Source organism: Hyperoodon ampullatus (genome assembly GCF_949752795.1).
Source record: "Hyperoodon ampullatus genome assembly, chromosome: 19".
NCBI lineage: Eukaryota > Metazoa > Chordata > Mammalia > Artiodactyla > Ziphiidae > Hyperoodon > Hyperoodon ampullatus.
The window spans coordinates 2,457,038-2,481,749 of NC_136932.1; the positions used below are offsets into that span (position 1 = coordinate 2,457,038).

Below are 24,712 nucleotides of genomic sequence, written 5' to 3' on the forward strand. Positions count from 1 at the left end.
ACAGTGGTTGAGAGTCTGCCTGCAGACGCAGGGGACACGGGTTCGTGCCCTGGTCCGGGAAGATCCCACATGCCGCGGAGCGGCTGGGCCCGTGAGCCATGGCCACTGAGCCTGAGTGTCCGGCCTGTGCTCCGCAACGGGAGAGGCCACAACAGTGAGAGGCCCGCGTACCGGGAAAAAAAAAAAAAAAAAAAAAAGAAAGTATATTATTATCCCTATCTTATGGTGAAAATCAGAAAGGTTAGGTGCCTGAGGTCACACACTGGTAAGTGGTGGGGTCAGAATTCAAACCCAGAGTCTTATCCTTAGACACTACACTTTGCTTCTACTCTTGACTTAAATCCTTCTTATGGACAAACAACCCCCCACCATGCACGTTTGTCTTTCCTTATAGAATCTAACTGCAAAAAGGAGGTAGGTAGGTGGGGGCCAGGGCCCTGGGAAAAAAGGTGATGGAGAAGGAAGGGAGATGGCGTGAGAACCTCCTAGGGCCATAGGCCTGGGCCAAGATGCACCTTTGGTGGGAGGAGAGGGGCCTGATGAAAAGGGCAAGGATAGGGACTGTTTGGAATCATCCTCAGGACTCTGAGAATTTCTGAAACTGGGCTACCTATATCTTCAGGCCCTCCCAGAGATACCTGGGATATTATTAAGAGGCTAGAAATGCTGAAAGCAAGGCAGCCTTGAGCCAAATTGTCTGCCATACCTACACGACCTGTGGGCACAGAGGATTATGGCTCCGTTTGCTCCATCTGCAATCTGTGTGTAGAGACCCACTTTTCCAACCCAAAGTCTTCTGTCTAGGACAAGTGTCTGAAGTGTACCCACACTGTAAATGTGGGTAAAGGGGGTCCAGGATTCTTCTTCTCTCCCCAGATACCCACGCCATGGCACTTTCCACACTGTTAAAAGTGTTATAATGCTTGTCTGTTTCTTTCACCTGTGTTCTGGGGCAACTCCCATGTTGTAAGGTCTCAGCAAATCCAGAATCAATGAATGAATGCATGAATGTAACCTCAAAGATTCGCAGTAGAATTAAGCCATTGCCACCGAAAGGGTCCTAGCACAGGGTGCAAAGACTATTGCCCCAGTTACACACTCCGAGCTACTTTTACCCACCACCCTGCCCCCTCCGTTGGAAGCACCGCGCTGCCCACCCGAAGGAGACTCATCTCCTCTGGGGGCCCAGCCTCCCCTTTACCTCCCGTCCTCTCTCCAAGGGGCAGCCCGTGAGACCGGACCCAGCTCTTCCCCTCCCGGGTCAGCCAACTCCGAGTTCTAGGAGGGGGCGCGCAGAGGAGAGGAGGGCGGGGTAGATCGGGCTTCAGAAGGAGCCTCCACACGGGGGCGCTGGAAGGGCGCGGGGAAGACGGACGCAGGGTCCCTGCGGCGTCACCTGGGGCGGGGAAACCCAGAAGGCCAGCGCCCCCGGCTCCCCTTCCCGCTCCGGCCCGCCCCGCCCTTCCCCCGCTCGCGTTTGCGTTCTCAGTCGTGGGGAAAGAGGCTGATCAGGCTCCCGACTCTGCTACTTCACAGCTGGACGCCTCGTCCGAGGCACCCAGCCTCCCCGAGCGGGCCGGTAAAGTGGGGCCAGTCATCCCACCTCCTTCGGACGCAGTCGGCGCTCAGGAAACGTCAGCTTCCCGCCCTCATCCCTCCCTCGGCTTGTGTATCCCTCTTCCCCGCTCTCCTCCCTCCTGCGCCCTTTCTCCTCTCGGCTCCGCAATCTTAGCCAAACCGCAGCCTTTAGCAATCGTGCGCGCCCACCCGGCGCCCGGGCAGCCTCGCCGCGGCCGCGACTCACCCTGCGGCCTGCCCGCCGCCCGCGCCCCAGCCCCGCGCGCCGTCCGCTCCCGCGGCCTTGTCACCGCTCGGCTGCGGTGTCCCGACCCCACGCCGGGCCTCGAGGACAGGGCGAGGCCGGACCCGCCGGCCAGGGCCGAGCCCGGGTGGCCGAGGGCACAGGGCGGGGCGGCGGGCTCGGCAGCCGGGCCCGCGAGCGCCGGCCCGACCTCAGCCCAAGGGCAAAGCTGCAAATAGCCGCGGTTTCCAGCCCGTGCCCGGCCTCCCTCCCGGCCTTCCGGGCCTTGGGGATTTTCTCTCCCTTCTTCCCGCCGCCCTCTCCTCTGCCCCGTGGCCCTGCCCCCTCCCCGCTGTGCGCCCCCAACACCTTGTCCCGCGCAGCTGGGGCCAGGAGACCAGCGCTGAGGTCCAGGGTTCCAGAGGTCGAATAATCACAAAACTTAAGTTCGGATTAATTGAGCACATACTATGTGCCAGGCACTCTGCTGAGCTCTTTAAGGGTGGGCATTTATGAAACCTTTACCACCACCAGATAAGGGGTGGCTCCAACTTCCAGATGGAGAAACTGAGGCTCAGAGAGGGTCCTTGGCTCCTAAGGTCACCTGGTTTGGATCTGCAGAATGGGAAGGCATCACCCCTATCCAGAGGGCCATGCTGTTACTCTGCCTCCACCCATGTGCTGCTTGCCCTTGTGGGAAGCAGCTGACTGGGGACCCGGGATGCTAGTCCGCCACAAATTCTCAGTGTAACCTAGAGCAAGCCCAGCCTGCTGGCTTGTGAAACCCAGTGCCAGTTTCCACATCTGTAAAGTGAAGGGGCCGTTCATCCCTGTAAGGAAGAACTTGTTAACAACAGTGGAAAAACAAAGTGGATTGTGAGCTATTAAGTGCCCTGCCCTTGGGAAAGTTCAGCCAGGGGCTGTGTAGATTCAGACCCACAGACTAGAGTTGGCTGTGTCAAAAAGGGCTGAGCTGGGGAACCTGCATTTTAGCAAATGCAGGGATTCTGAAACCATCGGTTCGGGATTCACCAAGAGATTCCTGGAAGCGGGTGGACGTGGTGTGTATGAAGCTGTCCTCCCCCAAACCTCCACACTTGTCCTTATTCATCTCTGCCTTCACTGGCCTGGACTCAAGAGTAATTGCACGTTTCTTAAGGACCCACTGTGTGCTAAGCACACATATATCACAGCCCCGCTCTCAGAGCATTCGTGACATAATACGGCAGCCTAGCAGGGCTGTCCTCAGCCCAGCTGGCCCCTCTGGGAGAAATGGAGCCAGGCACCTTCTTGCAGGGGGTGAAGCCTCTCGCCAGGCTGTGTGGCGCAGTGAGCAGAGCGAGGCCGGGTTTCCACCTTCACTCCCCCGTCGGCAGCCTCCTCTGTGCAGGACACAACCTGCACAGCCTCTGACCACAGCCTGTGCAGAGCTGCAGGAGATATGAGTAGGAGATATTGGGAAAGCCTAGGAAAGGAGCCAACTAATTCTTGCTGGAGTCGGAAAAGAGACAAACTCTACTGGGGGTGATCCTTAAGCAGACCTTTAAGGATGAGTGGGAGTTCACCAGGTAGAAAAGGAAGTCTAGGCAGAGGCAACAGCTGAGGACAAAGCATAGAAGCAGGGAAAGTTGTCCTGTCTGGGAGCAGGTGGTGAAGCTGTCTGGGGGCAGGAAATGGGCAGACTAGGAAGGGGGGTGGGGGCGCGGCCTTCTCCTGCCCCCACCTCTGTGCCAGCGCAGAGCAAACTGAACACAGTTTATCTGCCAACCAGAGGTGTCCTTTCCTAGCGACTGTGAGATGCTGTAGGACAGGGACAGGGACAGTGTCTTATTCATCTTCTGTGGCCCAGTGCCTCACCAAGTGTCAATAATAGTAACAGGAATGATAGTTAGTGGGTATTAAATATTTACCATCACGTACTGTGCTAAGTGCTCCACATGCGTTATCCCATTTCATCCTCAACTTTGGAAATAAGTGCTATTAATAATCTCATTTTACTGATGAGGATTCCAAGGTTTAGAAAGGTTAAGTAACATGCCCAAGGTCACAGAGCTATTCAGTGGGGGAGCTAGGAATGGAATTCAGGGCTCTGACCACAGAACACTTGTTCTACACTAACAGATGGACAGATGGATGGATGGGAGACAGGGAGGAACTAAGCGGAGAAGCGCCCTGAATGCCATGCCAAGGAGCTTGAACTTTACGCCACGGGCAGTGGGGAGACACTGGAAGGTTGTAAGCAGGGAGAGATAGGTCAGGTTAGGGCTTTGAAAAGATCCCAGCAGTGGGAAGATATTTTAGAGCTGATGACACTTGACCAGGAGGCCATTTTTCTGGCAAATCCCAATTCCTGCCTGAGAGGAGCCTTATTTCTTTACGTATTGCCTTACCTGTTAGGGCAAGACGTGTGCTACCGTGTTCACACGAGGACTGCTGATGGCGGGGAACGCCGAGGAAGGGGTGCAGTGACCGGAAGGGGAGACTAGTGGTGGAATACTGAGTTCTGGGGAGAGGCCTCTCTTACAGGGTGAGGGAGAAGCCAGGCAGTTCCCCCTTCCCATTTCCAAGATGACGCTGCCCGCTCGGGGCTTCCAGTCAGGAGGCCGGAAGCACCAGGCCCCACACACTGCTCCATTGTGCACCTGCCTCCCAAGGGGAATGCAGCCAACGGTGAGGCGGTGTTGCAACAGAGATCAACTGCTGGGGGGTGGCAGTGGAGGAGACCTGGTCCCTTCTCTGGGCAGCTCGTGGTATCATTGGCTTTTCCAGCTGTGGGGGGCATGGGGCAGTCACAGGAAATGGCTCCGGGGGTCAGATAAGCTGAAGGAAGAAGCCGAGTAGGAGTTTCCCCCACCTGCCGAGAGGAGCCAGAGAGAGAGGACCGAGCCTGCTAGTGGCGGTCTGTGGACTGAGCGGGGCTCCCCGAGGGTCCCAGGAGCACACAGAGCAGTGCTCACCATGCTGCGCTGCCTCCCCCTGCTTCTCCTGATGGGGCTGTCTGCTTGCACTGTGGCAGGTGACAAGGAACTGGCACTTGATGCTGAAGCTGGGTCCTGGGTGACCGTGACCCTGGAGGTGGTACCTTTGGGGAGAAGCAGGGGATGATACATGGTGGAGGAGGCAGAAGATGCCCTTTATGGCTGCCAGGAGAGCAGGTTGTACACTGCAAGGCAGGGTGTCTGCCTCCCCTCTCTGGGCAGGTTCAAGGTCATGGCCCCTGGCCTGGCAGACCTCCAAAGAGGCGCATGCATATGGAAGCAACTGTGTGTGTGTGTGTGTGCGTGTGCGCGTGTGTGCATGTGCGCATGCACTCACGCTTCATTTAACAAACACTTATTTAACATATAGTATGTTCCTGGCACTGTCCTAAATGCTTCATAAATATTAACCCATGTAATCCTCATATCAGCCGGTGGGGAAGGTACCATTACTATCCCCATTTCACAGATAAGGAAACTGAGGTACGGAAAGGTCAAGCAGTTTGTCCAAGGTTGTGCAGCTTCAAAAGCACAACTGTACAGGGACTTCCCTGGTGGCGCAGTGGTTAAGAATCTGCCTGCCAATGCAGGGGACACGGGTTCGAGCCCTGGTCCGGGAAGATCCCACATGCCGCGGAGCCACTAAGCCCATGCGCCGCAACATGCTGGGGATACAGAGATGTGAGGACGGTCTAATGAACGTCACCCACTGTCATTCTCTCCACTAGTGAGCATCTCTCCCTCTCAGCAGAGCTAAGCAGGGCCTTCATCAGAGGCTGCAGTTAAGGCCAGAGAAGGAGAGGACTTCGGCCAAGGTCACAAAGGTTAACGGAGGAATGAGAACCTAAGTCTATAGTCCTTGGTCCAGGACTTTCACCCCATCAGCTCAAGGATGAAAATGTCTTTGCCCAGGGGAGTGGCCTCCACCCCAGGCCACATGCCATTATCCTCACGGGAGGCCCAGGTTCTAGGGCAGGATAAATCCAGGACAATGGTGGTAGTGCCGGGGGAAGAGAGGAAAATAGGAGTCAGAGAGGGGGTTGGAGGGGAAGCAGTCTCACCTCGCCAACTGGGTGCCCACCCCAAGTTCATCAGCTGCCCCCTCCTTGTCTATATTGGAGACATTTCCCAAGATGGAGCAGGACCTGTGCTCTGGAGTCAGACTTCCTGAGTGGCTCTACTGGCTCGACCACCTCCTGTGTGACCTCGAACAAGTCACTTAACCTCCACACGTCTCAGTTTCCCTACCTGTAAAACAGGGATAAATCAGTCCCTACTTCATATGGTTTTGTGAAGAGTAAATGAGATTATGACCGAGTGTTTGAGCTTTAAGCCAGACGACGTGGGTTTGCATCCTGGCTTCATCTCACATCCTTGCTGGGAATTGCTCTGTGATTCAGGGTTTCCATCCGTAAAATGGTGACAGTAATAGTACTTCATGTGGTTTTGGTGAGGATTAAGTGAATTAATATATGCAAGTGCTTAGGAACAGGGTAAAATGTTAGCTATTAATTATTATTATTATTATTTACAGTATTGTGTAAAATGTGCCAAAGAGCTCAGTGCCAGCACAGAGCTCGTGTTATTGAGATTGTTATTGCTCAGGCTGTCTCCTTGCCCCAACTCTAAGGAACTCTCTGCTTCTTCAGGAAGATGTTGTGCCCAGCATTCAGCTCCAGCTCTGGGAAGTGAAGAGGGGCAAAGCGAGCCAGTTCTTTGGACTGATGGGGAAGCAGGTGGGAGGTGAGTGACAGAAGTGGGCGGGTGCCCAGCGAGGAGGGCTTCTGGGTGGGTTCTGTTACACCAAGCAGAGACCCTAGCTTACAGCAGCTCTTACTCCAGTCCAGTAGGGGTCGCTCATGTGATGGGATGGGATAGAGTGTCCATGTCAATTATCACCCAAACCAGGATACTTCAGAGAGTGGTAATTATGCCAGGCAACAGGTGCAAACCAGGGCTGTCTCCAGCATCCGGGGAGTGCAGTCACCCCAAGGGTGGGGACAAATGCATTGCATCCTGCTGGTGCCCTTCCTTCAATACAATGGATGACTGTGGAGAGAGGTGGTGGTTCTCAAGAGCCTCTAGATGTGAGGAAAGGCATGGGCTAAGCTTTCTAGTTGATTCTGTTTGGCTCAAATAGAATTATTAAAATGAACCTATGTTCCCTGAGGGCACGCTTGACACGTGATTCACGTCCTGGGGGGACAAGGAGAAAACAGTCCGAACAGAGAGCCGTTTCCTTTTTCTTATTGCCAATATTGTTTTTTTTTTTTTTTTTTTTTTTTTGTCCGGTACGCGGGCCTCTCACTGTTGCGACCTCTCCCGTTGCGGAGCACAGGCTCCGGACGCGCAGGCTCAGCGGCCATGGCTCACGGGCCCAGCCGCTCCGCGGCATGTGGGATCTTCCCAGACCGGGGCACGAACCCGTGTCCCCTGCATCTGCAGGCGGACTCTCAACCACTGCTCCACCAGGGAAGCCCTGTATATTTTTTAAAGTAGTGTTGGTGAGGATATGAAAGAACTGGCACTTTGGGCTTCCCTGGTGGCACAGTGGTAAAGAATCCACCTGCCAATGCAGGGGACATGGGTTCGAGCCCTGGCCCAGGAAGATCCCACATGCCACGGAGCAGCTAAGTCCGTGTGCCACAACTACTGAGCCTGTGCTCTAGAGCCCGAGTGCCACAACTACTGAAGCCCGCACGCCTAGAGCCCGTGCTCCGCAACAAGAGAAGCCACCGCAATGAGAAGCCCACACACTGCAACGAAGAGTAGCCCCTGCTCACAAGTACAGAAAGCCTGCGCACAGCAACAAAGACCCAACGCAGCCAAAAGTAAATAAATAAATTTATATTTAAAAAAATATGTATATATATTGGGCACATCCATACCCTTTATGGCCATTAAAATGGATGAGGCAGATTTGTGGAAAGATAGAGAAAGATCTCCAAGATACTGGTTAAGTGGGAAAAGCAAGTTATATAACAATACGTAAGATAGGAGTTTACCTGTTTAAAAGAAACACTACATACTTACACAGATATATATGTGAAAACATAGGGAGAGTTCCAGAAGGATAAATATCAAACTGTCTACAGTGTTTACGCCTAGGATAGGAGGTGGAGGTGAGGGAGAGAGTTAGGAGGGACTTTTCCTACACTCTCCTCTACGTTACCATTTTATAGTGGGCATTTATTCGGAGACTGCTTTTTTATTCTTTTCTTTTTTTGTGGGGGGGCGTGCCGCATGGCATGGGATCGGCCAGGGATCGAAACTGTGCCCACTGCAGTGGAAGCACAAGAGTCTTAACTACTGGACCGCCAGGGAAGTCCCCAGAGACTGCTTTTGTAATTTAAAAAATGCGTATAACAATAGAGAAAACCTTTCCAGTACCTCCACAAAAAAAAAAAAAAAAAAAAAAAAAGAGGAAATCAACTTGTGAGCAAATACTTTTGGCCTCAGTTTCCTCCTCTACAAAATAAGTTTTGGACTGGGCCATTTCAGAGCTCTCTTCCAAATCCAGCAACCCATGAGGAAGCAGGGGAAGGGATTATAAGAGAAATATTTACTGAGGAATTCCCTGGAAGTCCAGTAGTTAGGACCCCGTGCTTCCACTGCGGGGGGCAAAGATTTGATCCCTGGTCAGGGAACTAAGATCCCGCGTGCTGCGTGGCACAGCCAAAAAAAAAAAAAAAAAATTTATTGAACACTGTGCTCACACGTGATTAAATCTCACAATATCCCCTTTACCACCAGCAGGGAAACTAAAGCTCAGATAGGCTAAATACTTTCCCAAGGATGCCCAGCTGGTGCCAGGCGCAATGACTCCAAAGTATGCGCACTTCCTACTACCCCACACTGCCTCCTACCCAGAGTGTACCCTGTGCGGCCCAGCCACACCAGGACAACAGGGAGCGACTGGAGTTCCATTGAAGACCCACCAACGGTGCGGGATCGCAAAGAGCCATGAGCCCTTTCACCTCACTGGGCCCCCAGGGAAGCGGTGCAGCCCTCATTCCTTCTCTCTCTTTCCCCCAGGAATACCTCCCATCCATCCAGAGAGAAGAGGTAAGTGTTGTCCAGACCTTCCCCCAGCATGCTCCCTGGGGAGAACCGAGCTGTCCAGGGAGGCGGGAGAGGTGCTCTGGCCAGGGCGCACCAGGCTGGCCTTGTGGAGGACCGGGGCAGCATGGTTTGGCCGCATGCTAGGCTCCCTGGTTGTTTCCTTAGAGAGGCGGTCTGTGCATACCTGGGGAGTAGCTGCGGGGATATGGAAAAGACGGGATGAATCTAGTTCTGCCAAAGGTCCAAAATTACCTTGGGTCTAAAGCCTGGAGTTGGAGGAACTAATCAATCCAGAAGGACCTTAAAAGTGAAAAGCTGTCCTTTCGGTGAAAAGGGAAAAACAATATCAAAAGAAAACCAACCAAACTTTACCCACCACCCTTCAGCGCTCTCAGGAGCAAACCTAACGCCCTAAGACTCACCACATCCTCCCGGGCACCCTCACTGACGGGACTCCTAGCTCCTGCCTGCCTTACCCAGAGCTTGTCTCCATAGCCTGGGCATGGTGCCCTCCTTGGCACACTGCCTTGTACTCTTCTGCTGGGTCACATGGCTGGTGTCCCCAGAGCAGGAACTACCCCACAGGCAGGTAGAGGTCTGCCATCTCCTCTGTCCCCACAGTTTCTATTAGAGGTGCCCACGAGGTGTTAGTGGAAGGGCAGAAGGGAGGGAGAATGGAGGAGAAAGAGGAAGGAATCAGTGAATGCATCAGTGAATGAATGAACCTCAGCTCCTAGGTTGATTGAGAGATGACTCCATTCATGAGGCCCCAGCTCTGGCCCTGTCTTTCTTGGTTCCCAAGACAGCCTTCCTCTACTGCACTCTCTTTTTCTTCTCTATCTCCTCTCTTCACCACCAGGGTATCGGCGAGGACCACCAGTCCAGGGCCACCTGGGCAGGGGAGGACCATCTACAGAAGGTAGATGAGAGCTTCTACTGGATTGCAAGGGCATAATGGGAAAGCAACCAGACACTTTGCTGCCAGTCTCCGCGGTGGGGGCCAGGCAGCTGGCCAGACAGAACAGGCTCCCCACAAGCTATTAGGCAGAGGCCCCATGGAAGAGAGCAGTCGAGGTGCAGGGAGATCATGATCCCTTTGATGATCCAGGCCTGTAACAGCCGTAGCCCTGAAGCTGCACCCTCTCCACCCCCAACACACCCAGGCACACTCTGCTCCCCCCTCTCAGGGCCAGCTGAAGCTACAGAGTAGTGTGTGGTTTTTCAGACCCTGGAACATCCCCCTTATTCCCTTACTAATCGTTGTTAGAAAGTCTTAAGGTATTTTCTATCCTCAACAATTATAAATAAAGGCAAATGGCCCTGGGAGGGGTAACACCCTAAGTAGTTATCAGCTAACGCCTTCTGGCAGGGGCCACAACCCCAAAGGGGTTCAAGGGGACGCTCAATAAATGAACAGGCATGAAAGTAGATAAGTGAATCGAGCTGGGGAAGGATCCATAGCTCAAGCCAGTCAGCTCAAGAGGAAGGGCAGGGGGTGTCGCAGCTGATCAAAGACACCAAGCTCAAGCCTGCTTTCCTAATCCTGACCTCTCCCCCCCAGAGCCGCAGACCTGTGGACCCCTCTCTAGCTTCCCTGATACCTGCTCCTTCCAACATAGGCTCTTGCGAATAAAGACGGGAAAGTCCTCTATATTCCCCCAAGAGTTTCTCCTAAGTGTCTGAGCCATTCCACTTGAAGGGCCATGGAAGTCAACCCAGTGCCAATGTGGAAATGAATGTCCCTCCATGCAGACTGTCGGCAGGAGCCTTAGAAATCATTTTCAGGGATGGAAACCATTTGCCCAAAGTCACACACTGAACTGATAACAGAGCCAGGGCACTTCCCGTGGCCCCAGGAGGGCCTTTGGAATTTTGAGTGGTGGATTACCACTCCCTTTCTTTAGAGAGGATTAGTGAGGGTTGGCTCGTCCATGCTCTGGAGGTGTTTATGGTTGAACAACGGAAGCTGTGCCAGATGAACCTGTAATTTGCCTTAGATATCTGCAGCCAGAGAAACTCGAGTTAGGGACGCGGAGGGCCTTGGGTGGATGACTATGGAAGGGCTCCGAGGGTGGAGGAGGCAGACCAGTCTCCCCTAACCGCCGGCCACGTGCAGCACTCTTCCCAGGCCGAGAGGATGAGGACCACTGGTCAGAGTGAGAGCCCCCGCCACGTGCTTCCCAGAGGACGAAACCTCTTTCTCCCTACCTGGACGTGACAGCCAACCAGCCAGCCTCCGTGTCTCCTGTGCTCATCGCCAGCATGTCCCCACCACCAGGCCCTCACTGAACTCACTGGGGCTCCTCCCAGGACTCTCGGTCTCAAGCAGCAGTTGTGCAAAAGTGCGCTGTTGTCACCACTGTGAGCTAGTGACCCTGCCCGCACCCCCCCACACACTTGGACCTCACTGCACAGCACGATGAGTCTCCCCCGCTCCTCTAATCTCCTGTGCCCAGAACACAGCAGGGGCTCAATAAGCCAATGAACAGTGGATGGTTTCTTCTCCGGTGCAGGGCAGAGGCCCAGGGATGGCCTGGGCTCTGCGCCCTGCCCAGTGGCCTGGCATGTCAGCAGTTGGGAGACTTTGCAGAGTTGTAAAGGGAAATACTAAACAGTCGTGCTCCCCACCCGAGGTGGGAAAACAGGCTTGGGACACAGGTAAAGGTGACACCCCCTCCCTACCCACCATCATAACCTCAAGGAGCAGAAGTGGGTCCCAGGTCCTTCATCAATTCTTGTGTATGAGGCGGCCCATCAACTGACTGCTTTGCTTTGGGGACACAGGCAGCTAGTCATGCTCCCAGCACTGGGAAGAGCTCTAGAGGAAAGAAACAGGTCCCACTTCAGGGAGCCGCCACCGCCACCCCCGCCCCACCCCCCCGCCCTCTGACGGGGAGACCATTGTCCTGCCCCAGTGGCTCATAGGCAGGCGGGACACAAAGGACCCCAGGATGCTTAGAAAGAGCTAGAATGAAATCCTAGGGGCCAAACCTAGGTAATAAGCATAAGGGTGAACAAAGGACTGAGCTGGGAGTTGTGTGGGTTCGGCGGTAAAGGGAGATTAATTCTCTGGGCTGCGTAACATTCAGCTTCTCTGTGTCCCTCTTTCCAAAAAAGAAAATGGGTTAGGGGCTTGGGGGGGGCGCCTGACTCTTTGGGGGTGGGGTCGTTAGGCTGTTTAAAAGGTGGGGAAGAAGGCATTGGTGGAGAGGCCAGGCCCTTCATCTCGGTGCCAGGGAAGGTTTTAGTGACAGCAGAGGCCCTGAGAGGCCAGACGGTGTCTGCACAACCAGTTAAGATTCTTCTGTTTGACCTGTAGTGAAAGTCTCCATCTCAAGACTGACTGTTCATCATCATTCTTCCTCATTCTCACACCTTACCCGTGTCCAGGGAGAAATATGCGAGTAGGGGGCAGTGCAAGCCTCCTCCTGACTGCAGGCCTCCCAGGGTCCAGCACGCCCTCCAAAAAAGTCCAGCTCACACTCCAAAGGAAAATTGGCTCTTACTGGAAGGACTGGCACACACATGCAGAGATGGGAGAAGTTGTTGGTGGCCATCTCTGGAGGTGATCTACCGCACCTCTTTTGTGAGATAAGGGTATAGGTTCCTAAAAACTTTGGAACTGACTAAACATAAGGTGAGTGGTTTCCAGAAACAAATACCCAGTTGAGAAAGACTGAATGGACATGACTTATCAAGGATAAGGGTGTTTCCATCTCACACAGAACGTCTGGGAGGAGCAATGGAGCCAAAGTTGTGCAACAGCACAGGTTATTTTCTCCACTCTTGGGCACAAATAAACAAACTCCCAAACCCCAGAATGGCAGCAGCATGACCTGCATCTACACGTATTGCACAAGACAGAAGAGACAAACTGATATTGCAGCAAGGGGCATTTTTCACCACTGGGCAGCCTTTTTTTTTTTCTCCTTAGTGATATTCATTGGCATTTTGTTGAAGATACCACAAAGGAAGTGGGCAATTACACTGCCCCCGTCGGCAGGAGACCGTCTGGAACAGACAGTCATGCAAGTTTACAGCAGAAAGCGCTGGAGCCAACCCAGAGGAGGTCCACTTCTACAGTTCCATGATATCAACGAATAGCAAAAAGTAGCTTCTAGAATTCCTAGCATACATCATATATATTTAGCAAAAGAGTTTTCACCTTATTCTCTGAACACGCAAAACCCTGTATAGCGCCGTGTATATGTGCGCACCTGTGAGGATCCTAACGTCGAGCCGGTGAGCCAGGCCTTCTCCCTGTCATCACTGTACCTCACTTAGCGGGACCTGTCATCTTACACAAAGAACTAGCCGTGGGCTGTGAGTGAAGGCAGGTGGGTGGGGTTCCTGCCTTTCCACTGGAGCTTTCTCAAACCAGGGTTTCTTATTTATTAACCCCAGCTCAGAAATGGACTTCAAAGGCTCAATTTCCTAAACTGTAGACAAATGTGTGCATATTTGCATTTATGTACATTTAAAAAAAAAGACCTAATGCTTTGATTAGATTCTCAAAAGGTCAGAAGGAAAGTAAAAAGGGGAAGGACCACTGAGAGCTACACTGCTTGATCCCAGCACCTTTCATACAAACCACACTTCTTCAATGTTTGGCATATCAATTGCTCTTCAAAGGAGGAAAAGGCAGCCATGTTTATGACTACAGTTACTAATATACATTCAAAAAGCTGCTTTTCATTGGTTTCATATTCCAGAAGGAATGTGTGCTGTAAGCAAGCTGTGGTATTTTTCTATACTGGCTTCACATGAACTCCATTAGAGGCCATTCCTAACCCCAGCGAGGCAACCTGCCCAGAACTACAGGGACAAACGAAAGCTGAGGACGTGTCAAAAGCATCATCTTCCCTATGAAGGGCACACCATAGTCTTAAAAGTTACTTAATATGACTCACTGTTAACCCTGTGAGAAATGGGAAAGCAGGCACAGAGGCATCAGATGACTCACAATAGCGTTGTCAGAAGCATGGGATTTGGAATCAGAGGAGCAAGGCTCTCATTCTGTTTCTATAACCCAGCAGCAAGACCTCTGAGCCTCAAATTTTCTCACGTGGAAAAGGGCTACAATACTCACCTTACAGTGGTGGCGTTGTAAGGACTGAAGGAAACCATGTAAGTAAAGGGACAGACAGTGCTTGCTAAACAGTTTATTCCTAAGTCGGAAGCAGAGCCAGAATGAAGCACATCTTTGTTTCCTGGTTTAGGTCTCTGGCCTCCAAATGCTGCCTATAGGAACAACTAAAATCAATTCTTTCATCTTAAAGTTTTCACCAGTGTTGTCATCTTTCTGGCAGTGGAAGCCACTAGAAGCACGGGAGTCTACAGTTGAAGCAAGGAAATCTAACTAGAAGGGAGATGATAATTCATTAAGGAATCAAAAAAGCCAAGAAAGCAAATGATATAGGTTCTCAAGCTGGACAGACCAAAATATTTGTCTTTGACGCTTCCTGCGTCACCCTGTGATCTAGGTTTCCTTCTGCAAAACCGGTGTGAATTTCCACTGCACTGAGCTAACGTGAGGGTCAAACAAGGCAGTGTGAAGGTACCCAGCACAGTGCTGAGCAGATAGGAAGCAACCAGCTCGTGCTAGGGCTCTCTCCCTCCCTCCAGAAATAGAGTAGGTGCTTCCACTTAGAGAGTTTCAGGAGCTAGATCCAGGAATGACTCCAGACTTTTGCTCTTCTAATGAAGGAGCCCAAGCAGCTGAGCTTCTTTTGTGTAGGTAAAAAGGAGTCAGAGGGGACAGGCTGACTCAAAGTAGCCAAGGAAGTGAACGGTCTCTTCCCGTACCTGTAAGGATTTAAACCAGAGAAATCTTCCTTTGATTTCTAGGTGAGGAAAAGGGGGGTGCCATCAGTGGAGGCTGGGGATCCGCACTGTGCACAAAACTTCAAGTGCCTTGACCTCTCAGCATCCATTCTCATGGTCCACATCAACTACCTAAATGTTTTCAAAATGTGAGAGAGAGCAGAATTTCCCTTTGATGCAAATACCCAGAACAGGGAGATGTGGGCACACATCTTTCTAAGATGTGTAAGAAGGGTCTTTTTATAAGCTTGAGCTTCTCTCCATCCCATCTCCCACCCCCAGTCAAGTGACACACTGGACTCTAAGCTTACCAAGGAGGACCCTCAGTTTGTCTGCCAGGAGAAGCTCTCACCATGCTGGCCGCAGTGGGCAAAACCACCCTCCTCCTCTCCACCATATAGCGAAGTGCCCGGCCACCCTTTTCCTGCTCTAGGTAAATGCTACAGGAAAATGCAGCTACTTTCAGAAATCATCTCAACCCGAGAGAGACAATGATTAGAGGTGGCACTGCTCACTACTGGCAAATAAGCCTGGAGACAAGAAGGGACCCACCTTTTCCCACTTCCCACAGCTACCGACTGTACCCCATGTGTCCTAACTTCCTGCTGGGTTTTCTGTCCTTGAACTTAATGAACTTAATGAAAGAATGGATCATACAGACTACGTATTGCTATGCATACCTATTATCTGGAACCAGAGTGTGGCAGGGAGAGTTTATCCCATCAAGTAAACAAGCTCAGAGTAAGCACTGCCTCCACAGATACCCTGCATCACAGAGGAAGAAACAACCTTCCCCAGCCACAAACCACATCCCTCAACAGTCAGTTTACTGCTAGGAAAATAAATCCCAAGTGCATTACCTATTAGCAGCAGGTCAGGGGCACCATTTTGTACTCAAAATGAGAGCTCCTAGGTGAAACAAGACTTGAGCAGAGAACATGCTTTATTGAGGAGCAGATATAGAACAGCACATTCTACCACATGTGGGGAAGGATTAGCTTCTGTAAAAGGCCTTTACCCCTTAAGAAAACCCCCAGTGAAGTTGCTTTTGGATAAATTTTAACAGTGACACTGAAACTGGCAGGGAGCTGCCACTGAACATGCTTAAAATTAGCTCCCCCCAACCCACAGTGAATATAAGTAGTGTACAAAGATGACAAGAGAAAGGCACAAATGACCAGAGTTGGGATTGTGGTGAGGGTTCCACATGAAGACAGCGGTGTTGTAGAGACCAAGTTGGAAAGGGTGACATGTCATACATCAAAAGCTGCCCCAAGATAGCAGGTTATAATGGGCTAGAGAGAAATTAGAGGGAGCATCTCTTCCTTCACTTAAACAACACCAAAAATAGGAGACCAGAGAATGGGGGGATGGTGGTAAATCCCAAAAAGGAAATGGAGGAGGAGTTCTTGGAAGGGCATAAGCACTTCAGTCTTAGAGGGAGGGGGAGGCACTGTTGAAGAGGGAAGCGAACCTTGGCAGGGGCGGCCATTCTGCCTCGCTGAGTCATGGGCTGAGACACGGAAGTCATTTTCAATCACTTCTCCAAGGATGTTCGGACAAAAGCAGTGTAACTTCAGTGTAACTTATGTGGAAGCATAGGGATGCTATATCAGACTGGTACTGGTGAAAAGGTTTCTGCAGTATAATTAACCAGTTAACATGCAGCATGAGAGGGAGAACTGGAAATTACTTTGGCACCTGCAAACGTAAAGACGGGCAGGGAGTGAAGAGAAGAAAACATTTACTACTGGGCACTTTCTGGTGAGGCAAAAAGTAGTATTCCATTCCCTTCCACCAAGACGTTGCCCACTGCCCACAGGTGAACTCAAATCCAAATACAGAATCACCACTTCTCAATTCTTTTCTCCATCTCATTCAGATAATGTGCTGTAACCAAGACTAATCCCTGCGAGGCTTCAAAAGTATTTGGCTCTGGTCAGCCTGATACTGATCAAAAACAGGTCTTTCAGGAAAAATGGAGGAAAAAACTTAAAGTGAGATGAAATCCGAAGGGAAGGGACCCCTCCCAGCACACACACATACACTCAGAAGTGTTACCTCTTCCCCGCCCCTCCAAGAACACAGGTAAGGAGTAACTGGGAATGTCCTGGTGGCAGTAACCGTGGTTGGTGGTCTGGTGACTGGGGCGGCAAGAAGAAGCACTATTACAAAGTTTAGAGACACGACACAACCTCATGGGGCCAGAGGAGAGAACCAGTGACTGGACAGGTACAGTACCAAAACAGAACACCTTGGGTCAGTGCTACGAGGGACCCGCACTCGAGTCTAGTGCAGGATCCCATCCGGGCAACCTCACTGAGGCCGAGCAACAGTTCCTCAGAACCAGCGTCTGCAGTGTGCACGGAGGGCGGAGCCAGGACAGCCCTGAGGGGGGCGGGGCCTTCCCAGAGGATACTGCACTTGCCAATCACAAGAGCAACAGAAATGACAGACAGATCCCTAGGGTACGGATTCCTACTGCTGGGGTTCGCTGGCTCGGAGTAACCGGGCACTTTAAGTGCCCTTGGGAGGGGTCCATTTTAAACAGCTTGGATCCATGGTTTTATTGGAGTTGGATCTTTTGGCCTCTTTGGCTATCCACTCATCAATCAGGTCCTGAGGGAGAACAATGGGGAAAAAGTATTATATACATTCAACTAAAACATGTTTATAAGTGGATTTCAAAAGGATTATCAGCAAAGAAGAAATGGCCATTATATAGTTAATAATATACTAAGGTGTGAGGCAGGTATATCTAAAAAAATTCTCTTTTGATTTACCCAGTGCTCTCCTACCTAATCCATTTCTTCCTACTATGCCTTCAGTAAGACCTGAAAATCATTATTCATCTTCCATCATCAAACGTTATAAGTCAACTTAGAAAAATTTTAAATTGGCATGAGTTGAGACGGCATTTGTTAAAGGAATCTAAAACCACTTCCACAGGCCCTGGAGTTTATGAAGATTCTCCTCCACAGATGGGTACTCTTCATCCGATCTAAGAAAATCATCAAAGGATAGAAGCACGACTGTGCAACATAAAGCTGCTTAACTGGAGCTGCTTACACGTCTGTCATTCAAATCTGAGACAGGAGCTTAAGATAAGCCCAACAATGAGACCAAGTAAAGGATGCGTAGAGTCAGACTCCTTTAAGAAGGGAAGGTTACCTATAAGGTGTGAAGGCCCCACTTTGCTCTGCTAGGTCTCAAGGGACATTAAGCAAGGAGCAAGAGGCTGATAGTAACTTTACCTGTCTCTTCAAAACTAGGTGTTTTCCTTTCCAATATTTGAGCATCTGAAGGGCTTGCAGAGTGCTGACAATGTCCACAGGATTCACAGCTGTCTCCTGGCTAATTTCTGAAACAGAAGAGCTACTGAGAACTTGGCCAAAATGCAGACACCACCCCCGCCCCGCCAAGGCCCCCTTTCCTTTGGCGGAAATCCAGACGCAGACTCCAAATGTTTGGAATCTTCACTACTTGACCCAAGCTGTTCAGAAGAAACTTACAAAGCATTCATTTGACCAGTTAAAATAACTACAGAAGAGGGATATGACAGCAGGAAACCATTTGGCCCCTATAAAAATCAAGGTCAAAGACAGACCAAACTAAATTCTTCCATCCTCACATAAATATTCAGGGATGTTAAAATTTCCTGTGTGTGCCAAGACTTGAAGTTTTTCTTCTTTCTTGACTTTTGTTTAGAATTAAAGTGTCAGCAACCTGAGATTTGAGACGCAATAATGAATGCCTGAATAAAACCTATCTATAAAACACATTTTTAGACTTCCCTGGTGGCGCAGTGGTTAGGAATCAGCCTGCCAAGGCAGGGGACACGGGTTCGAGCCCTGGTCCGGGAAGATCCCACATGCCGCGGAGCAACTAAGCCCGTGCGCCACAACTACTGAGCCTGCACTCTGGGGCCCGCGAGCCACAACTACCGAAGCCTGCGCTGTGCTCCGCAACGGGAGAAGCCACTGCAATTAGAGGCCGCGCACCACAACGAAGAGTAGCCCCCGCTCACCTCAACTAGAGGGAGCCTGCGTGCAGCAACGAAGACCCAACGCAGCCAAAAATAAGTAAATAAATAAAGTTCAAAACTCAAAAAAAAAAAAAAAAAAATTTAAAAACAAAAAAACCCACATTTTCTCTGTAAGAAACCAAATCATATAACCAGTTCCAAGAAACCAAATCGTATAACCAGTCCCAAGGGCCAAACACTCTGGAATCCTTAGGCACCTTTAGTGAGTGGTCCACGTTAGTGGGCCTTCTGCTCTCATATTCAGATGAAACACAGAATGGGGCATTTTCTTTGCAGGTTACAAAGCATGAACAGGGCCAAAAAGAAAAGTCAGAACATTCAGTGGAACTAACATCTTGAGTAACAACCATTTTCTAAGAGTCAAAAACCAACCTTTGATAGAAATCTCTTTGCCTTGGAAATTATGCAGGTAACGAAGAAGCACTTCTTTCCAGTAACTGCGGTAGCTTATGAGCCCCAGATCTGAGAGTGGACGCTCTGGGGAGCCAACTTTTTCTTCCACTTTGGAAAGCAAATAACCTGCCAGGGAACAATACAGACACTGTGTCTCACCCTAGTAAGAACAATGTACCAACATGGAAAAAGATTTAAAGAGCAGAGTCTGCTTTGCAATATCAATTAGGGTTCAGTCATTTAATGCAATACTATGTTGGCTGCCTTTGTACAAACAAAAGGGGACGAATGTGTATTTACATTTACTTATAACAGACATTAAAAAAACTCTGAAAGGCTTCACTAGAAACTTATCAATGGTTATCTGTACGTATGTGTTAAGAACAGAGTAGATGAGGAATTCCCTGGCAGTCCAGTGGTTAGGACTCAGCATTTTCACTGCCTGGGGCCTGGGTTTGATCCCTGGTCGGGGACTAAGATCCCACAAGCCAAGTGGTGCAGCCAGAAAAAAAAAAAAAAGCCGAAAAGCAAAAACAAAAACAAAGAACAGGGTAGATGGGAACAGAGATTGGGAAGGCATTTCACTATATAGCTATGAATCTTTTTCAAATTTTTGAACTTTAAGAATGGGTTATCTCAGTACTGCCTATGAAATACTGGTGGGGGGCGGGGATGGATACTATCTGAATTTCACTAAGTCACTAGTTTTAACATCTAAATGTCTAACTTTCAACACCAAGGGGATGTAGTCAGCAAGATTCATACCCCAGGAAACTACTGGATAATTAACCTGCTTTCTTCAACACATAAATAGCGAAGAAAAAAAAGAAAGAGATGGAGTGGGAACTTTCATACTAAAAGTGATTTATAAGCTACATCTATCAATCCCAATATCAGTTCTATCTGGATTTGAGTAAAAATAAATTTTTTTTAAAAGAATAAAATCACAAAATAAGGAAAATTTGAATAGTATAATTTATGACATTAAGGAATTTTTTGGTTTTTCGGTATTTTTTAAGTATAACAGACCTTATTCTTTTAGAGATACCAAAATAGTTGAGGGTGGGACTATAGGTAAAACAAGATTGGCCATAAAATGGTAATCATTACAGGGGAGTTTATTATACTGTTATGCTACTTTTGTATATGTTTGAAAATTTCCACAAAGTTTATAAAATAGGTGTTACCTATTCAAAGATATACAATCCCCTCACACCCTTAGTGGACTGTGCCATTTCCTGATTCATCTCTTACCAGATGGCTTAAAAAAAAAAAGGATCACAAAACCGTTTCTAAGAATTCTAATTTGACTAAAATATGTCATGTTACAGTGAATATCGAATAAAACGCAGTTGAATCTCATTATTCACAGTAGTTATATTCTACAAAGTCACAGTGAACACTGAATTAGCGACTATTGAACCACTGCTCTTAGGGGAGATACAGGGTTAGGTTCCTGTGGGCTGCTGGTCATATTTTTGTCAACCAATCAATACATAACCTCGTTTTATGTGCTTCTGTTTAAAAACACCTATTTAATACATATCGATGATTCATTAACCGTAAACTAACAGCCAACAGCACAATAATGCATGCCTGAATAAAACCTATCTATAAAACACACTTTCTCTGTAAGGCACATCACAGCCTTCCGAGACAGTACTTCAGCACTATGCTTAGGGACCATTTAAAATCAGCCAACAGTGAATTCCCTGGTGGTCCAGTAGTTGGGACTCCACGCTTTCACTGCCAAGGGCCCAGGTTCAATCCCTTGTTGGGGAACTAACATCCCACAAGTTGTGCAGCATGGCCAAAAAAAAAAAAGAAAATCAATAACAAAAAGCACAAAAATACGGGGATTTCCCTGGTGGTCCAGTGGTTAAGACTCTGCACTCCCAATGCAGGGGGCCCAGGTTTGATTTCTGGTTAGGGAACTAGATCCCGCATGCATGCTGCAACTAAAGGTCCCGCACACCACAACGAAGATCCCAGGAAACTAGGACCTGGTGCAGCCACATAAATAAAGATTAAAAAAAGGCACAAAAATATGAATGACATGGCACTAATAGACCGTGAAAAGGACACTGGCTTAAACACAGAGAGCTGAAACGAGGCACCTTGTTTAACCTCATCTGGGAATGCATGGTGACTTTTTTGTTGTTGTTGCCATGGGCATGCTGATTGATTTTGGGCTTATGAATACATTTTAATGAGTAGGCAAATTCCCCAATACAGAATCCATGATTAATAAGACTGCCTCTAGACAAAAGCTTACAAAACTAAAATTCTTAACACCCAAGAACAAATTTGAAGTCTTATGCATGTATGTGCTGTTGGTAAGTCTCAAACTGGGGTAATCCTAAAGAGCTTACTTTACTATCCTCTATATCTCCCACCGTTAGGTACCAACTCAGGGTCCTGTATTCATTTGAGTGTTCAATGTGTATCAGGCCAACTGACAATGTTCAGGTTTCTTCCACTTACTCATTCACTTAATACCAGTGTAATTCCACTACGTGCCAGGAACTGTATAGATAGATCACAGAACAAAAAGACAAACAACAATATTCACATGGTCCCTGCTTGTGGAACTTATGACTTTCCTGTTTCACTTACTGAAATCAATGAGCATCTTGCCATAGCCCTGTCTCATGTACTGAGGCATGGTAAGGATACAGGATACATTGTAGTTGAGGAATGAATTCTTTTCCTAAAATCAAGAGCAAACAGATGAGCGGGTCATGAGAATTTGGAACCAAAGGTGTCAGCAGTCCCACAGATACAAAACAAGGTTGCTTGCAAAATATATGCTAACTAGTCCTGAGGAGTGGCCGTCAGGCTCATAGCTGGTACATCCACACCCTTTATGATGATCCCAGGGTTTCCCTAGCTCTAAGATTTCCAGTCTCATCTTAAGGGGGCTGACTCTGGGTTCCTTACAGGCACAGAGCAAGGCAAGAAGGTTTAGAACGTGAGTCAGTCTAGAGCAGCCCTCTTTAAAAGCAGTATTTCAAAAGAGTGTTGCCTACTGGAGAAGGGAGGGAATCCAAACAGTAAGTCCCCATTCTGGAAGGGGGTCAAAACACAATTAAATCACATACTGCATGATTCCATTTATGTGAAATGTCCAGAACAGGCAAACTTACAGAGACAGTCGGGCTGGGAGGGAATGAGTGGAAATGAGGAGTGACTACTTATGGGTACGGGGTTTCTTACTGGGGTAACAAAAACTGATTGTGGTGACTGCCAGGTGGTGGCACAACTCTGTGAATATGCTAAAAACCACTACACCATACACTTTAAATGAGTGGATTGTATGGTAGGGGAATTATATTTCAATAAAGTTGTTATATTAAAAAGTCATAAGCAAAATTTGGCCTTGAGTCTTTAAAGGCACAGTGGCATTATCAACTGAAGGAGCCCAGCTAGAAAACCAGGCAAAAGGAACATATTCCTGGTTTTAAGCTAATAACACGAAGGAGGGCAAAAGCCAGGAGAGTTGGTTGGCTTGACTACAAGATGTGGGCTTGTGGGTTAGTGGGCAGGGCCCTGGCCAGTAATTAATGGGCAGCTTCAATCCACAAGTCCAGAAATGAATAAATCAGAAGCTTTTAATAAAGAATTGCACATTTTCATTAGATAATCTTTGATCTGTGGATTTCCACCCCACCCCCTGCCAGCCTTTAAGAGCAGGGCTGTCCTCGCTGCCCAGGGAACTGCCCCTTTCCATCAGTGATCTGAGCCACCATATGCCAACATCAATCACCCTGCTCTGGTCATCAGCTTCTTAATCTCCAGATCCTGCTGACCTTGGAAAAATATCCAATCAGGTGACAACCAGTGTTGTCTGCTTCTGTCATAACATAGAACAGGAAGGGTTCCACATCATAATATAATGTCTTGTGGTCCAGAAAAAGCTTGGCCAACAGGCACAGGTTTTGGCAGTAGATCTGGAAGTAGAGAAACAACATTTATGTGTGGGCCAGTGATTCTTATACTTATCAGATAAAGGCCTAAAATTTAAAGGTCATACCATTATTGTTAATGAAGCAGAAATTGTGTATTTTGGCCAATAGAAGAGTTCTATCTTCTTTACAAGGTGAGATGGAGATAAAACAAATTTCTGAAACCTGTGAATGTACAACACTTTCACCCCCTTTTCTGATGTCAGCACATAAAACAAATTTCTGAAACCTGTGAATGTACAACACTTTCACCCCCTTTTCTGATGTCAGCACTTTTTACCTTGTTTTTCTTGCCATCCACTTCAAACACAGAGATTGAACCTTTGCGATATATCTCATCTCCGGGTGGGTGTTTCCACACACACTTAGCCTGCAAGAGAATGGAATTCACATCAGAGAAACAAACCTTCCCAGTAAGACTGCTGCCCAAAAGGGAAAAGGAATCACAGGTCAAATTTAGTTAGCTGAGATGGACAGCTGGACAAACCTGAGAACATATAGCAAAACAGATTTTCTTTTTAGTGAAACAAATAAAGGCTTCTAAAGTCACTGCAATATATTTATGGTATTTTTATAGCAGTTTGGAACAGGTTTTCTGGATTATATTCTGGCACTGTTCCAACCCAGGAGATTAAAATCATCTACCACGTAAAAGCAAAATAAATAAAAAAAAATACCCCTAGCTTATTATAAAATGCCTTGTGCCAACAGGAAATTCTTAAGCAGCTTATTTCCAGCAGCTGAGAGTTGCTAAGTAAAGGTACTCTCACCTTTACCAGAAACTTCTCATTACCACCTAAACCATTATGGTCTTTTTTTTTCAGATGAGAAAACAGACCCAGTGATAAAAACCATGCCCCCCCTCTCCAAGTGTTCCGTTTGTTATACTATAATGAAATAGGAGCATGTCCTTCTGTGGCTTAAAAAAAGGCAAGGAAGCCTGGTTGAGCAGCAGGAAGCAGGGGGAGTGGAGGAGGGAGGAAGACAGGACAACGGACACTGACTTGGCCACAAGGGGGCACAAGGTTCTCCTTTCCTCGCCCTCAATTGCTAACAGATTTAATGCAGCCAGGAAGCCACTGCTGTAAATGGGTGAATTTTTAAAAGGTTTTATGTAAAATACTTTCTAAAATATCATTTAGAAGGCATATGTATATGGAATATTTTTTATTAAATTTTATTGTGACTCTTTTGGTCAACTCAAGAACCATGCCTCGATTTGTCACATGTAAGGCCACATATGCAGTAACTCTGGTCTTGTTTCAAGAAAGCTCCACCTGTAGTTTGTTCCTATCTCCACCCCTTTACTCATGTTGGCTTTTCCCAACAATAAGCAAACGAACAACAATTATCTGTTCAGAAACAGAAGCCAAACTGTTGGCCAAATGGCCAAAGAAAGCCCATTTCTGTGATTATGCCTAAAGCAATAGGAGTCTTCAGAGGTGTGAATTAAAATAGGTTTTTAGTTCATGAAATTCAATTTTTGTAACTCATATAATACAGTAGAGAACCTCAAATATTCAGAATGTTTACTTGATCCTCAGATGTATCCAGGCCCTTTGTTCTCTCCCCCTACTACTATTTCTTGCCTTTTTGCTACCTCATTGGTTAGTGCCACTAAATAAACAGAAACAAAAAGAAAAAG

At 48.4% G+C, this 24,712-nt stretch overlaps 2 protein-coding genes across 13 annotated transcripts in view; one reads left to right on the top strand and one right to left on the bottom strand.

The window, feature by feature from the left end:
* Positions 1 to 4,759: 4,759 nt before the first annotated feature.
* On the top strand, positions 4,760 to 9,768 carry TAC4 (tachykinin precursor 4; the record flags this gene model as incomplete). The annotated part of the gene is made up of 4 exons (XM_079725602.1): positions 4,760 to 4,876; positions 6,429 to 6,522; positions 8,815 to 8,844; positions 9,701 to 9,768. 4 exons carry the CDS (start codon positions 4,760 to 4,762, stop codon positions 9,766 to 9,768), a joined length of 309 nt encoding a protein of 102 aa, XP_079581728.1.
* A 6,553-nt stretch (positions 9,769 to 16,321) lies between these two features.
* Positions 16,322 to 24,712, bottom strand: part of KAT7 (lysine acetyltransferase 7) — a gene marked incomplete at both ends in the record, with an annotated part of 29,917 nt that continues 21,526 nt past the window's right edge. For 8 of the 12 annotated variants that reach the window (XM_079726118.1, XM_079726117.1, XM_079726126.1 and 5 more), the window contains 6 exons: positions 17,182 to 17,283; positions 17,919 to 18,025; positions 19,082 to 19,228; positions 21,719 to 21,812; positions 22,912 to 23,052; positions 23,348 to 23,437. In XM_079726118.1, the coding sequence (XP_079582244.1) occupies positions 17,182 to 17,283; positions 17,919 to 18,025; positions 19,082 to 19,228; positions 21,719 to 21,812; positions 22,912 to 23,052; positions 23,348 to 23,437 (681 nt within the window). Of the gene's footprint in view, positions 16,366 to 17,181; positions 17,284 to 17,918; positions 18,026 to 19,081; positions 19,229 to 21,718; positions 21,813 to 22,911; positions 23,053 to 23,347; positions 23,438 to 24,712 lie in introns of those variants that run through there. The other 4 variants (XM_079726124.1, XM_079726123.1, XM_079726119.1 and 1 more) reach the window with 2 other exon arrangements.